Source organism: Amblyraja radiata, chromosome 4 (genome assembly GCF_010909765.2).
Source record: "Amblyraja radiata isolate CabotCenter1 chromosome 4, sAmbRad1.1.pri, whole genome shotgun sequence".
NCBI lineage: Eukaryota > Metazoa > Chordata > Chondrichthyes > Rajiformes > Rajidae > Amblyraja > Amblyraja radiata.
In genome coordinates this window covers 56,671,541-56,687,511 of record NC_045959.1, presented here as the reverse complement: position 1 = coordinate 56,687,511, position 15,971 = coordinate 56,671,541, and the positions used below count along the sequence as shown (strand labels likewise).

Sequence of the window (15,971 nt, the reverse complement as noted above, 5' to 3'; positions counted from 1 at the left end):
TTTGTGTCGTTCCCCCTGTGACCATGTACTTTCTTCTGGGTATTCCCGTTTCCTCACACATCCCAAGGACATGCAGGTTTGTAGGTTACTTGACCTTCTGTAAATTGCCCCTAGTGTTTAATGGGATAACTAGTGTGAAAGGGTGATCAAGTGTTTAAGAAGGAATTGCAGATGCTGGAAAATCGAAGGTAGACAAAAGTGCTGGAGAAACTCAGCGAATGCGGCAGCATCTATGGAGCGAAGGAAATAGGCAACGTTTCGGGCCGAAACCCTCAGGGTGATCAATGGTCGACTTGGACTCAGTGAGCCGTAGAGCCCTTTTCGTGCATTCCCATTTTAATTGGGGTGATGCATCTGGTCGAGATGCTGCCTCACAGCACCAGAGACCCAGGTTCTATCCTGACCTCGGGTGCTGGCTTTGTGGAGTTTGTACGTTCTCCCTGTGACCGTGTGGGTTTCCCCTGGATTATCTGGTTTCCTCCCACATCCTAAAGACGTGCGGGTTTGTAGGTTAATTGGCCCTCTGTAAATTGTCCCCAGTGTGTAGGGAGTGGATGAGAAAGTGGGATAACATGGAGCCAGTGTGAACGAGTGATCGATGGACAGCGTGGACTCCGTGGGCCGAAGGGCCTGTTTCCATATTGTTTCTCCACAACTACAAATTAAACCGTGGCTTCAAGTGACGCCAGGCTGCAGTTACCTTCGGGCCACTTTGCATGGCGCTGCTATCCGATCGGCCGGCCAACTTGACAGCAGCTTGCCACTGTTGCACTGACTGGGTATTGTAAGCCGTTATTACAAACTTCAGCTGCTTTCCAGAGAGACGAAAGCTTTCAGCCGCAAACACAACCCCATCTCGCTGGACTCTGAACCTTGGGTCGCTCAATTCGTAGCGAAAGGAAATGCTTCCAAAACAGTCGTTGAATACCACTGCAAGAGAACAAAGCAGCAGATTTAGCCTGCGAACAAATCCCATCCAAAAAACAATAGCTATGCGGTTATATAATAATCATCTTTATTTATACAGCACTTTTCATACAATTGAAGGGAACGCAAAGTGCTTTCCACAACAAACACAGGTCTAAACAGAAATACAATTTAAAACAGTAAGGACATAGGCAGTTAATAGCATAAAACGCACAGATTTATATAAAAATATCAAATTGAGCATGTAAAAGGACAAAGGAAGTCAGTTAAAAGCTTGATTAGAAAGGTAAGTCTTTAGCTGCCGTTTAAAAATGTCAACTGAGTGGGCGTCCCTCATCGCCCTGGGTAGGGTATTCCACAGCTTGGGGGCGTAATTGAAAAAGGCTGCTTCACCAATTTTCTTATTGCTGCGGCATTGAGTGGCTAACAGGCCGGCATCAGAAGACCTGAGCGCTCGAGTAGGGGCATCGGGAAGGAGGGACTCTGTAAAATATGCTGCTCCTAAGCCACTGAGGGCTTTATAGGCAAGGACGACTTTATAGTCCATCCTGGATCTCACTGGGAGCCAATGAAGGGAGTACAATACTGGGGTGACATGATCCCTTTTCTTGGTATTTATTAAAAGCCGGGCTGCTGCATTTTGAATGAGCTGTAATTTGTTGGTGTATTTTGCAGGCAGACCGGTAAATAAGGCATTATAGTAATCTATACTTCGATCTTCCAGCATCTGCAGTTCCTTCTTGAAAACATTATAGTAATCAAGTCTGCTTGATATGAAAGCATGGATGAGTTGTTTACAGTCACGTTGAGTTAAGAAAGGCCGTACTTTAGCAATATTTCTGAGGAGATAGAAACCTTATAAGCAACTGCAAAGAACTGCACTACTTATAAGGGTTCAAATCCAATCTCCACCGCAGGGGACGTTAATTAAATAATTAAACCTGCAATTTAAAACATCAGTAACATAGAACAGTATCCATCCCTGTAATGAGTGGCTTAACATATGATGAGTGTTTGACGGCACTGGGCCTGTACTCGCTGGAGTTTAGAAGGATGAGGGGCAAACCTCATTGAAACTTACCGAATAAGGAAAGGCCTGGATAGAGTGGATGCAGAGAGGATGTTTCCACTAGTGGGAGAGTCTAGGACAGATTGCCCAGTTTGCACTTGGTCTCTAGAGATGCTGTCTGACCCGCCGAGTGACTCCAGCACTTTGTCTCTCTCTTTTGTAAACGATCTTCTGCAGTTCCTGGTGTCTACTTTAAACTTTTCCCCTTTCACCATGAATGGAATTATTAACCTTGTGGAACATACTGAACTTCCAAGGGAACACCCAGTGTGCTCGGACCTATGTACCACTCCAGCTTGACAAATGGTGTTGATTCATTTCAGCACCTTTAACCCAGGGATGGATACTGGGACCTTTCCAGTGACAGCCACACCCCACAACCAAATAAATGAAAACAGAGCCTGGACAAGTAATGGGGACACATGGAATTGTCCTAAAAAACAGACAACTGCGGGCGGCACAGTGATGGATTCCGCCACTGAGAGATGGCCGTGGCTTTACGGAAAGAGCTGCCACAGGAGGTCGTTGAGGCAGGTTCACTCGCACCTCCTCCAACCTCATCTAATGTATCCACTGTTTCAGGTGTGGACTCCTATATTGTTTTGCTGAACACATATGCTCAGTCCGCGATCTCCTGGTTGCCAAACACTTTAATTCCCATTCCCACACTGACCTTTCAATCCTGGGCCTCCTCCACTGTCAGAGTGAGGCCACATGCAAATTGGAGGAACGGCACCTCAGTCTTTGCTTGGGCAGCTTACAACCCAGCGGTATGAATATTTATTTCTCCAACTTCAAGTAACCCTTGCACCCCCTCTCTCTCCGTCCCTCCCCCACCCTAGTTGTCGTACTAGATTCACTGCCATCCTGTAGAGTTCCACTGTCTGTATACGTTGTCACCTATCCCACAGCCAACAATGGACCACTGTATCCCCCATATTCCTTGATTAGTTTTTGCTTTCCTTCCATTAATTGCTCCTAAATACCATCTACATCTCTCGTCCCCCTTTCCCCCCCCGACTCTCAGTCGGAAGACGGGCCTTGTCCCGAAACGTCATCTATTCCTTTCCTCCAGAGATGCTGCCTGTCCCGCTGAGTTACTCCAGCTTTTTGTGTCTGTCTTCGGTTTAAACCAGTACCTGCAGTTCCTCACCACACACTATGACTATCATCTTGGTCGGCATGGGAAAGTGGGGTCGAATGACTCTATATGACAATGTGCCACAAAGTTGGAAGGAGGGGGCACCTCATTGAACGTTACCTAATGGTGAAAGGTCTGGATAGAGTGAATGTGGAGAAGACTAGTGGGAGAGTCTAGGAAGGCCATGCCCTCAGAATAAAAGGACGTTCCTTTAGGAAGGAGACGAGGAGGAATTTCTTTAGTCAGAGGGTGGTGAATCTGTGGAATTTCCGCCACTGAAAGCTGTGGAAGCCATCAATGGATATCTTTAAGGCAGCGATGGATAGATTCCTGATTAGTATGGGTGTCAGGGGATATGGGGAGATGAGAATGAGCCATGATGGAGTAGCGGAGTAGACTCAATGGGCCGAGTGGCCTAATTCTGCTATCACTTATGAATTTATAAGGGGGTAACCTCACTGAAATGAGCATTCCACTGGCTCCATTGCCAAGTTAACCACGAGGTCTTATAGAAAATCAAAAAAACATGTAATTATTCAAGGCCGACTGTTTACAGTCCGGAACTGTTCTGAATCACCACTGTGCTTTCAGTCAATAATGGGAGAGGTTTAGTTAGGGTGACCAGTGCCCCATTTAACATTGTCGAGCATCTCAACGCGTTCCCATTCTGCCAGCACCGATCCAAATCTGGAAAGGCACTTCCTTATTACATCCGCTCCAACCACGTGGAGAACACACGCGGGTTTGTAGTGGTGCTTCAAGGTGGATGGAGGGAGGGGGGCTGAAAGGGAGGCAGGGAGGGAAGCAGAGACAGAGAGAGAGACAGAGAGAGACAGAGAGAGACAGAGAGAGACAGAGAGAGACAGAGAGACAGAGGCCCGGGTTCGATCATGACTACAGGTGCTGCTGCCTTTACGGAGTTTGTACGTTGGGTTTCACTGGGTGCTACGGTCTCCTTCCACACTCCAAAGACGTGCAGGTTTTTAGGTTAATTGGCTTCGGTAAAAATAGTAAATTGTCCCTGGTGTGCAGGATAGTGCTAGTGTTTGGGGTGATCGTTGGTCGGCGCGGACTCGGTGGGCCGAAGGGCCAATTTCCCCGTTTTTTCTAAAAGTTGAAAGGCTGCCCTAAGCCGAGTGAGGTCAATAATTACGATGGGGCCATGAATGCCCACAACCCGGTGTGGCAGTGAGGGAACACAGTGTACAGACCGACTAGCTTAGTTTAGATTAGAGATACAGCGCGGAAATAGGCCCTTTGGCCCACCAAGTCTACGCCAACCAGCGATCACCCCGTACACACAGAGGAACCCGAATAAAGGGATTTAATGCGTAAGCTTTTACAGCATTTTATGTGGATTAAAACAGAGCTCCATCATACCCCACAGTGACTGGGCTTTATAGGTCAGGCGGGACAATGCTTTGGGAATGCCGGGTGCTACGTAAATGCAAAGCTTTAACCTGCCATTTGATGTGCTTCACTGTACATTGTTAAAGATTGCAATTAAACTCACTGCCCCATGCTTTTACAGCAGAACGGCTTAATTGAAACGTAATCAGGGCCGCTTTTGTTAATTCGATGAGAATTAAGGATCCACGGGTAGTCTGATTTTCCCCAACAGCCCCAGGCCACAACTTAGAAACGATCGGCAGTGCTGAGAACGGCACGGCTGGTCGGCAGTGGTGAGACCGCAGTCAAAGTGGCCAATACATGAGCAGATGGCGGGGCAGGGGCAGGAAAGGGCAAAGGTGGGGGGGGGGGGGGGGGGGAGTAGTGTGCGGGGAAAAGGGAGGAGGGAGAGAGGGGGGGGGGGAGAGAGGAGAGAGGAGAGGGGGGGGGGAGAGGAGAGGGGGGGGGGGGAGAGGAGAGGGGGGGAGAGGAGAGGGGGGGAGAGAGAGGGGGGGAGAGAGAGGGGGGGGAGAGGGGGGGGGAGAGGAGAGGAGGGGAGAGGAGGGGAGAGGAGAGGGGAGGAGGGGAGAGGAGGGGAGAGGAGGGGAGAGGAGGGGAGAGGAGGGGAGAGGAGGGGAGAGGAGGGGAGAGGGGGGGAGAGGAGAGAATGTGCAGCAGAGCAGAGACCAACTAGAAACCCAGAGCCAGAGAGACTGTTATTCAAAGACAATAAAGACCATTGCAGTCTGAGAGCCAGCCCATCACTGCCTCTTTGTTAGGTCTTTGACTTCAACTAGAAACTTGCAAATGCATGCAAAAATTTGCAGCAAGCCCCAAGCTTGCAACTTCTATTTTCTAAAATAATTAAAAAAGATATAAACAGCAAGGAAATATTGCTGGGAATTAGGAGCCAGATCCCGCGGGCTGTATTCCAGGACATTTCATCAACACAAAACCCACTGAGCCACCAGACAGAGCGATTGAGGACAAAGAGCTGTGAGCATCGTTCCGCCAGGCCCTTTGCTGACTCATTCCCTTCCTTTGTTGAACTGGGAACACGCTAATCCCTCAGCCCCAGTCAGGGGAGGATGGGCCGGGGAGAGTGCAGTGCCCAACGAGGGTCATCGATCGTGGGGGAGACTGCGGATTCAACACAAAAACAAGCTCTCCTCTTCCTTTCCCCCCCCCCCCCCCCCCGCCCAACAGGCAGCCCCATGAGCCTGTCCCACCACACAATAGATCGTAGCCAAGATACAGTGTGGAAACATGCCCATCGGCCCACGTCAGCCAGCGATCACCTGCACAAACTCTATCCAACACACTAGGGACAAATCACTTTTTTTTTTTGCCAAAGCCAGTTAACTTGCAAACCCGCACGTCTTTGGAGTGTGGGAGAAAACCGCAGCACCTGGAGAAAATCCACACGGTCACAGGGAGAACGTACAAACTCCGTACAGACGGCGCCTGCGGTCAGGATCAACCCCGGGTCTCTTGCGCTGTGAGGCGGTCACCCAGTCGCTGCGCCACCGTGCCAATGTTGAAAAATACAGCATTGGTGTGGACTCAGCCTCCCGAGTCCACAACGAAGGAAGTTGTTGATGCCGATACAACAACATTTAAAAGAAAGAGACACAAAGTGCTGGAGTAACTCAGCGGGTCACGCAATGTCTCTAGAAAAAAGGGACCCTTCTTCAGACTGAAAGTGGGGGGGGGGGGGGGAAAGAATTGCAGGTAGGGCCCAATTCGAAACCCACTGCCAATGATCTTCTCCATGGCCAGAGTGGCAGCACCTCATATTTCTCTTGGGCAGTTTACACCCCAGCGGTATGAATATTGACTTCTCCAATTTCAGGTAGTCCCTGCTTTCTCCACCCCTTCCCAGCTCTCCCTCAGCTCACTGTCTCTGCCTCTTCCTTTCTTCTTCCCGCCCCCCCCACCCACACACGAGTCTGAAGAAGGGTCTCGACCATAAACGTCGCCTATTTCCTTCGCTCCATAGATGATGTCTCACCCGCTGAGTTTCTCCAGAATTTTTGTCTACCGCCAATGATCACAACCTTATTTTTAAGTGTAGAAACAAGGAACTGCAGATGCTGGTTTATGAAGTTAAGACACCAGGCAGCATCTCTGGAGATCGTGGGGAGCTGATATTTCAGATCAGGGTCCTTCTTCAGTCCACCCAAGTTCTCCAGGGATGCTGCCTGACCCGCTGAGTTACTCCAGCACTTTGTGCCTTACAAACGTTCTAGTCCTACAGGGTGCAGAGAAGATTTACAAGGATGTAAGAACCTACATCACTAGAGTCAAAGAGCCATGGAATCCTACAGGAACGTCAGCATCTGCACTCTCTTGCGACACTTTCAGATTTAACATATGATTTATTTATTTATTTATTTATTTACTGTTGCGTGGATTGTGCTACAGTGAGAAGCTTTTTTGTAACGTGCTATCCAGTTAATGAAAAGACTACACATGATTACAACTGTCTACAGATAAGGGATAAAATCCAGTTTCGTTTATCACATGTAGTTACAGTGAAAATAATTTTGTTGCTTGCTATCCAGTCAGTAGATAGATTATACACAAATACAATCAAGCTGTCCACAGGGTACAGATACAGGATAATGGGAATAACATTCAGTGCAAGATAAAGTCCAGTCTCCAATGAGGTCAATGGTAGCTCAGGACTGCTCTTTAGTTGGTGATAGGATGGCGATAGAATTTTCCTTGATATCCATTCCTGTTGTCCTATTTTCACACCATACACTTCCTTATCTATGCATCTCCCTCTCCCCCGACATCAGTCTGAAGAAGGGTCTCGACCTGAAACATCACCCATTCCTTCTCTCCAGAGATGCTGCCTCACCTGCTGACTTACTCTAGCATTTTGTGTCTAGCCTTAGTTATTCTGGCGACCTTGCAGCCTGGGCAATGCCACCAGTATAGTCAAGGACATGTTTGATGTGCAGTACTGACTTCATTCACCTCCTCCAGCCTCAATCAACTGCAATGTATTGTTGTCACATCGTGAACCGTTAGCTGTGCAAATAATCACTGGAAATGCTGTCAGTAACAACCATTTACAAGGGTCTCGCCTAAATCGTCACCTATTCCTTTTCTCCAGAGATGCTACCTGATCTGCTTAGCTCAGCATCTCAAGGCTGAATCAGTCTGAAGAAGGTTCCCGACTCCAAATGTCACCTATCCACGTCCTGCAGAGATGCTGCCTGACTCGTTGAGTTACTCCAGCACTGTGTCCTTTTGTGTATTAACCAGCATCTGCAGTTCCTTGTTTCTAGCATCTCTAGAGGACATGGATAGAGGACGTTGAGGCAAGACCCTTCATCAGACTGATAAAAGGACGTTCCTTTAGAAAGGAGATGAGGAGGAATAGCTTTAGCCAGAGGGTGGTGAATCTGTAGAATTCATTGCAACAGACAGGGAGGAGGGGAGGATCTGTTTCCACGCTGTATCTCTGAAGTAAGCCTATGGTAAAGTCTACTTTGGGGGCATGTGGAGCACGGTAAAAGGCAGTGAGTGAAAGGGACATCATTTAGCAGCCGCTGACTCATCACTGACCCATTTCCCTTGATACGGACCAGCCAGAAGCCTTCTGGAAGAGGTGACACCAGGCAAGCACGTTTTCTACTCCTTCTGCGGGCTGTGTTTGCCGCTGAGAATATTCAAAGGAAGGCAGGCACAGTAATTACATTTCCAACGCAGTTATGCCCGAACACCTAGCTGAACTGTGCAACTGTATTAAGGAGCTGACAAATTCTACTCACTGTTCAGGCTCGCCTGGAGACACAGGCAATGTCGCCCATTCATAGATGAGAGTGTCTTTAATAAGAAGGCCGCTGGTTTAAACAGTACACATCACATCTGCATACTACATTACAGCCTTTAGTTTAGTTTATTGTCTCGTGTACAGAGGTACAGTGAAAAGCTTTCAAGTGCTAACAAGTCAGCAGAAAGACAATATATGACTACAATCGAGCCATCGACTGTGTACAAATACAGCAGAAAGGGAATAACGTGAATAATTTTTAGTGCAAGTTCAAGTCCAGTAAAGTCCGATTAAAGATAGTCCAAGGGTCTCCAGTGAAGTGGATGATAGCTCAGAGTGCTCTCTAGTTGGTGATAGGATGGTTCAGTTGCCCGACAACAGCTGGGAAGAAACTGTCCCTGAATCTGGAGCTCTGCATCTTCACACTTCTGTACCTCTTGCCTGATTGGAGAGGGAAGAAGAGGGAGTGGTGGGGTGCGACTGGTCCTTGATTGTGCTGGTGGCCTTGCCGAGGCAACGTGAAATGCAAATGTTCAGTATTTTTAGTTTTGTAGTAATCAAATATAAACATTTTGCTGTTGAAAAGATCTATAGTTTACATTACAGCGTGGAAGCAGGCCCACGAGAACGAGCGTCTCTATGTGGCATCTCTAAACTAAACTAGTGTGAACCGGTGGACACAAAAAGCTGGAGAAACTCAGCGGGTGAGGCAGCATCTATGGAGCAAAGGAATAGGTGATGTTTTGGGTCGAGATCCTTCTTCAGGTGTGATCGCTGGTAGGCATGGACTCGGTGGGCCAAAGGGCTAGTTTCCATGTGGCGTCTCTAAATTAGACAAGTGTGAACGGGTGATGATTGATGGTCAGCGCGAACTTCGTAAGATCATAAGTCACAGGGGCAGAAAGAAGTAGGCATTTCAGACCATCGAGTCTACTCCACCACTCAATCATGGCTGATCTATCTTTCCCTCTCAACCATATTCTCCTGCCTTCTCCCCATCACCCCTGGCACTTGGACCAATCAAGAATCTGTCAATCTCCACCTTAAAAATGCTCAATGACTTGGTGGGCGGGGGTATCAGTTTCCATATTGTATCTCTACACGGTGGCGCAGAGGTAGAATTGCAACCTTAAAGTGCCAGAGTTCGATCTTGACTACGGGTGCTGGCTGTAAGGAGTTTGTGCGTTCTCCCCGTGACCAGAGTGGATTTTTTCCAGGTGCCCCGGATTCCCCCAACACTCCAGAGACGTACAGGTTTGTAGGTTAATTGGTAAAAGTGTGAATTGCCTCTAATGTGTGTAAGATAATGTTAGCGTGCGGGGATCACTGGCTGGGGCCTGTTTTCATGTTGTATCTCTAAACCTCCATTAATCTATATCTAACGGCCGGATGGTGCAGCTGAGAAGGAAACTGCTTTCTGTGTTTAGGCTTATCTTCTGTTCGGCTGCCAACTGCCCCCAATTTTCTCATCAATTTCCCCAGCCACCACATTTTATCAGTTTTGGCCATTGAGAATAATTTGTGCAAGTATTTAAGGGGGGGGGGGGGGGGGGGGGGGGGGGGAAGGTTCTAATTAGGAGAGGAAGTGGGAGTCACTTCCAGTAGCTGTGTATGGAACGAAGGAGATATCTTGGCAAAGTGGACTGTACAAATCTCTTGCAGCTGCTACCAGTTATAGGGCCTCTAGTTGAACATCAGTGCTAATCAGAGGTCTGCTGTGATAGGAAAATGCCAAGGAGCAGGGCACTAGAGACGACAAATGAGCATCGAGTCTGTCGGAGTGGAGTTGACTTGGGCAAGTATGTGGGAGATGAAGTTCGAAGCTTGTACGGATCTTGACAGGAGAGGTTGCCATTTGGCCCATCTGCTCCATGTAAGCTCCTGGCTGAACAAATCCATTGGTCGCATTTAGACTTTAGAGATTCAGCACGGAAACAGGCCCTTTGGGTCACTGGGTCCGGGCTGACCAGTAATCACCACGTACACTCGCACTATCCTACACACTAGGGACAATATACAATTTTACAGAAGCCAATTAACCTATAAACCCGCAGCGCCAAAGATCCGGGTTCGATCCTGACTACGAGTGCTGTCTTTGTGGAGTCTGCACATTCTCCCTGCAATTATGTGGGTTTCCTCCAGGTGCTTCGGTTTCCTCTCCATCCCAATGACATGTAGGTTCATAGGTAATTGGTTTCTGTAAATTGTCCCTAGTATGTAGGATAGTGCTGGGGTATGGGTGATCCTTGGTCAGCGTGGACTCGGTTGGCCGAAGGGCCCGTCTCCACGCTGTTTCTCTAAACTAAACAGGTCCATGAATTACAAGACAGAAAGAATTGCAGATACTGGTTTTCAAAAAAGAACATCAAGTGCTGGAGTAACTCAGTGGGTCAGGCAGCATTTCTGGGGAAACATGGATAGGTGACATTTTGGCCCAGGTCGGAATTCTGATTGTATGTGTAGGAAGGAACTGCAGATGCGGGTTTATACCGAAGCTGGACACAAAATGTTGGAATAACTCAGCAGGACAGGCAGCATCTCTGGAGAGAAGGAATGGGTGACTTTGACATTGAAGAAGCGTCTTGATCCAAAACGTCACCTATTCCTTTTCTCCAGAGATGCTGCCTGACCTGCTGAGTCACTCCAGCCTTTTGTGTCCATCTTCTCTGAAGTAGTTATGTAGAAAGGAACTGCAGATGCTGGTTTGAACCGAAGATAGACACAAAAAGCTGGAGTAACTCAGCTGGACAGGTAGCATCTATGGAGGGAAGGAATGGGTGACGTTTCGGGTGGAGACCCGTCTTCAGGTCTCGACCCAAAACGTCACCCATTCCTTCTCTCCAGAGATGCTGCCCGTTTCTGTTTCCGGATCTGTTTCCGCGCTGTATCTCTGAAGTAAGTCTATGGTAAAGTCTACTTCGGGGGCATGTGGAGCACGGTAAAAGGCAGTGAGTGAAAGGGACATCATTTAGCAGCCGCTGACTCATCACTGACCCATTTCCCTTGATACGGACCAGCCAGAAGCCTTCTGGAAGAGGTGACACCAGGCAAGCACGTTTTCTACTCCTTCTGCGGGCTGTGTTTGCCGCTGAGAATATTCAAAGGAAGGCAGGCACAGTAATTACATTTCCAACGCAGTTATGCCCGAACACCTAGCTGAACTGTACAACTGTATTAAGGAGCTGACAAATTCTACTCACTGTTCAGGCTCGCCTGGAGACACAGGCAATGTCGCCCATTCATAGATGAGTGTGTCTTTAATAAGAAGGCCGCTGGTTTAAACAGTACACATCACATCTGCATACTACATTACAGCCTTTAGTTTAGTTTATTGTCTCGTGTACAGAGGTACAGTGAAAAGCTTTCAAGTGCTAACAAGTCAGCAGAAAGACAATATATGACTACAATCGAGCCATCGACTGTGTACAAATACAGCAGAAAGGGAATAACGTGAATAATTTTTAGTGCAAGTTCAAGTCCAGTGAAGTCCGATTAAAGATAGTCCAAGGGTCTCCAGTGAAGTGGGTGATAGCTCAGAGTGCTCTCTAGTTGGTGATAGGATGGTTCAGTTGCCTGACAACAGCTGGGACGAAACTGTCCCTGAATCTGGAGCTCTGCATCTTCACACTTCTGTACGTCTTGCCTGATTGGAGAGGGAAGAAGAGGGAGTGGTGGGGTGCGACTGGTCCTTGATTATGCTGGTGGCCTTGCCGAGGCAACGTGAAATGCAAATGTTCAGTATTTTTAGTTTTGTAGTAATCAAATATAAACATTTTGCTGTTGAAAAGATCTATAGTTTACATTACAGCGTGGAAGCAGGCCCACGAGAATGAGCGTCTCTATGTGGCATCTCTAAACTAAACTAGTGTGAACCGGTGGACACAAAAAGCTGGAGAAACTCAGCGGGTGAGGCAGCATCTATGGAGCAAAGGAATAGGTGATGTTTTGGGTCGAGATCCTTCTTCAGGTGTGATCGCTGGTAGGCATGGACTCGGTGGGCCGAAGGGCTAGTTTCCATGTGGCGTCTCTAAATTAGACAAGTGTGAACGGGTGATGATTAATGGTCAGCGCGAACTTCGTAAGATCATAAGTCACAGGGGCAGAAAGAAGTAGGCATTTCAGACCATCGAGTCTACTCCACCACTCAATCATGGCTGATCTATCTTTCCCTCTCAACCATATTCTCCTGCCTTCTCCCCATCACCCCTGGCACTTGGACCAATCAAGAATCTGTCAATCTCCACCTTAAAAATGCTCAATGACTTGGTGGGCGGGGGTATCAGTTTCCATATTGTATCTCTACACGGTGGCGCAGAGGTAGAATTGCAACCTTAAAGTGCCAGAGTTCGATCTTGACTACGGGTGCTGGCTGTAAGCGCTAGGAGACTGCAAGGTGCAAGCACGATGCTAGGAGACTGCAAGGTGACTTGGATAGGCTGGGTGAGTGGGCAAATGTTTGGCAGATGCAGTATAATGTGGATAAATGTGAGGTTATCCATTTTGGTGGCAAAAACAGGAAAGCAGACTATTATCTAAATGGTGGCCGACTAGGAAAAGGGGAGATGCAGCGAGACCTGGGTGTCATGGTACACCAGTCATTGAAAGTGGGCATGCAGGTGCAGCAGGCAGTGAAGAAAGCAAATGGTATGTTAGCTTTCATAGCAAAAGGATTTGAGTATAGGAGCAGGGAGGTTCTACTGCAGTTGTACAGGGTCTTGGTGAGACCACACCTGGAGTATTGCGTACAGTTTTGGTCTCCAAATCTGAGGAAGGACATTATTGCCATAGAGGGAGTGCAGAGAAGGTTCACCAGACTGATTCCTGGGATGTCAGGACTGTCTTATGAAGAAAGACTGGATAGACTTGGTTTATACTCTCTAGAATTTAGGAGATTGAGAGGGGATCTTATAGAAACTTACAAAATTCTTAAGGGGTTGGACAGGCTAGATGCAGGAAGATTGCTCCCGATGTTGGGGAAGTCCAGGACAAGGGGTCACAGCTTAAGGATAAGGGGGAAATCCTTTAAAACCGAGATGAGAAGAACTTTTTTCACACAGAGAGTGGTGAATCTCTGGAACTCCCTGCCACAGAGGGTAGTCGAGGCCAGTTCATTGGCTATATTTAAGAGGGAGTTAGATGTGGCCCTTGTGGCTAAGGGGATCAGAGGGTATGGAGAGAAGGCAGGTACGGGATACTGAGTTGGATGATCAGCCATGATCATATTGAATGGCGGTGCAGGCTCGAAGGGCCGAATGGCCTACTCCTGCACCTAATTTCTATGTTTCTATGTTTCTAAGGAGTTTGTGCGTTCTCCCCGTGACCAGAGTGGATTTTTTCCAGGTGCCCCGGATTCCCCCAACACTCCAGAGACGTACAGGTTTGTAGGTTAATTGGTAAAAGTGTGAATTGCCTCTAATGTGTGTAGGATAATGTTAGCGTGCGGGGATCACTGGCTGGGGCCTGTTTTCATGTTGTATCTCTAAACCTCCATTAATCTATATCTAACGGCCGGATGGTGCAGCTGAGAAAGAAACTGCTTTCTGTGTGTGGGCTTATCTTCTGTTCGGCTGCCAACTGCCCCCAATTTTCTCATCAATTTCCCCAGCCACCACATTTTATCAGTTTTGGCCATTGAGAATAATTTGTGCAAGTATTTAAGGGGGGGGGGGGGGGGGGAAGGTTCTAATTAGGAGAGGAAGTGGGAGTCACTTCCAGTAGCTGTGTATGGAACGAAGGAGATATCTTGGCAAAGTGGACTGTACAAATCTCTTGCAGCTGCTACCAGTTATAGGGCCTCTAGTTGAACATCAGTGCTAATCAGAGGTCTGCTGTGATAGGAAAATGCCAAGGAGCAGGGCACTAGAGACGACAAATGAGCATCGAGTCTGTCGGAGTGGAGTTGACTTGGGCAAGTATGTGGGAGATGAAGTTCGAATCTTGTACGGATCTTGACAGGAGAGGTTGCCATTTGGCCCATCTGCTCCATGTAAGCTCCTGGCTGAACAAATCCATTGGTCGCATTTAGACTTTAGAGATTCAGCACGGAAACAGGCCCTTTGGGTCCGGGCTGACCAGTAATCACCACGTACACTCGCACTATCCTACACACTAGGGACAATATACAATTTTACAGAAGCCAATTAACCTATAAACCCGCAGCGCCAAAGATCCGGGTTCGATCCTGACTACGAGTGCTGTCTTTGTGGAGTTTGCACATTCTCCCTGCGATTATGTGGGTTTCCTCCAGGTGCTTCGGTTTCCTCTCCATCCCAATGACATGCAGGTTCATAGGTAATTGGTTTCTGTAAATTGGCCCTAGTATGTAGGATAGTGCTGGGGTATGGGTGATCCTTGGTCAGCGTGGACTCGGTTGGCCGAAGGGCCCGTCTCCACGCTGTTTCTCTAAACTAAACAGGTCTATGAATGTGCAAGACAGAAAGAATTGCAGAATTGCAAAAAGAACATCAAGTGCTGGAGTAACTCAGTGGGTCAGGCAGCATTTCTGGGGAAATATGGATAGGTGACATTTTGGCCCAGGTCGGAATTCTGATTGTATGTGTAGGAAGGAACTGCAGATGCGGGTTTATACCGAAGCTGGACACAAAATGTTGGAATAACTCAGCAGGACAGGCAGCATCTCTGGAGGGAAGGAATGGGTGACTTTGACATTGAAGAAGCGTCTTGATCCAAAACGTCACCTATTCCTTTTCTCCAGAGATGCTGCCTGACCCAGATGTAACATACTCATTCCTGGGATCATTCTCGTAAACCTCTTCTGGAGCCACTCCAGCACCAGCACATCCGTCCTCAGATATGGGGCCCAAAACTGCTCACAATACTCCAAATGCTGTATTACCAACCCTTCTTCAGGTCTCAACGCGAAACATCACCCATTCCTTTTCTCCAGAGATGCTGCCGGACCTGCTGAGTCACTCCAGCCTTTTGTGTCCATCTTCTCTGAAGTACTAGTTGGTTGACTTAAATCACGTGCCATTATTCAGCCTAGTTGGTGGCTGCAATCAATTGGAGGATTTTCCGCCAATCGAGGTAGAACGGCGGGTCGACCAAGTGCCCGAGCCAACCAGTGTATAAATGGAATGTGCCGCTTTGTAACTGCAACAAAGAGCCCGGGGGTTATCCATACATCAGCCCTGCAAAGCCAGGAGTGGAAGCCAGCATAGTAGTCATCACTGCTCCCCTTGTAACTAGGTTTCCACTGTAAGAATGTGCAAGCAGACCCCACTGACAAAGGCTGCAACCCTCCCCTTCTCAGCCAGATTTACCAGAGAACACCGGCCTCTGTGTAAAACCATTATTACACAGTGGCTGCACAATGAGCCAGGCACCATGTTATAGGAAAGATGTTGTCAAGCTGCAGCGGATGTTGCCAGGACTCGAGGGCCTGAGGTTGAGCAGGCTCGGACTCTAATCCATAGAGCGCAGAAGGATGGCGGGTGATCTTAGAGGTGCACAAAATCATGGGAGGAATAGATCGAGTCGACACAGAGTGTCATTTTTAGATACATTTAATAAAAAAGAATCTGGGTCCAGGCAGCATCTCTGGAGAACGTGGATAGTCAATGCACGCGCAAACAGATGATAGGCACAAAGTCTTGGAGCAACTGAGCAGGTCAGGTAGCAACTCTGGAGACCATAGA

The 15,971-nt window shown here is 48.0% G+C and overlaps 1 protein-coding gene across 1 annotated transcript in view; it reads right to left on the bottom strand.

Annotated features, from left to right (window-relative positions):
- Positions 1–15,971, bottom strand: part of LOC116972131 (cadherin-2-like) — a 107,081-nt gene that overhangs the window by 58,150 nt on the left and 32,960 nt on the right. Inside the window, exon 3 of the mRNA XM_033019490.1 lies at positions 701–930. Coding sequence (XP_032875381.1) covers positions 701–930 — 230 coding nt within the window. The remainder of the gene's footprint in view (positions 1–700; positions 931–15,971) is intronic.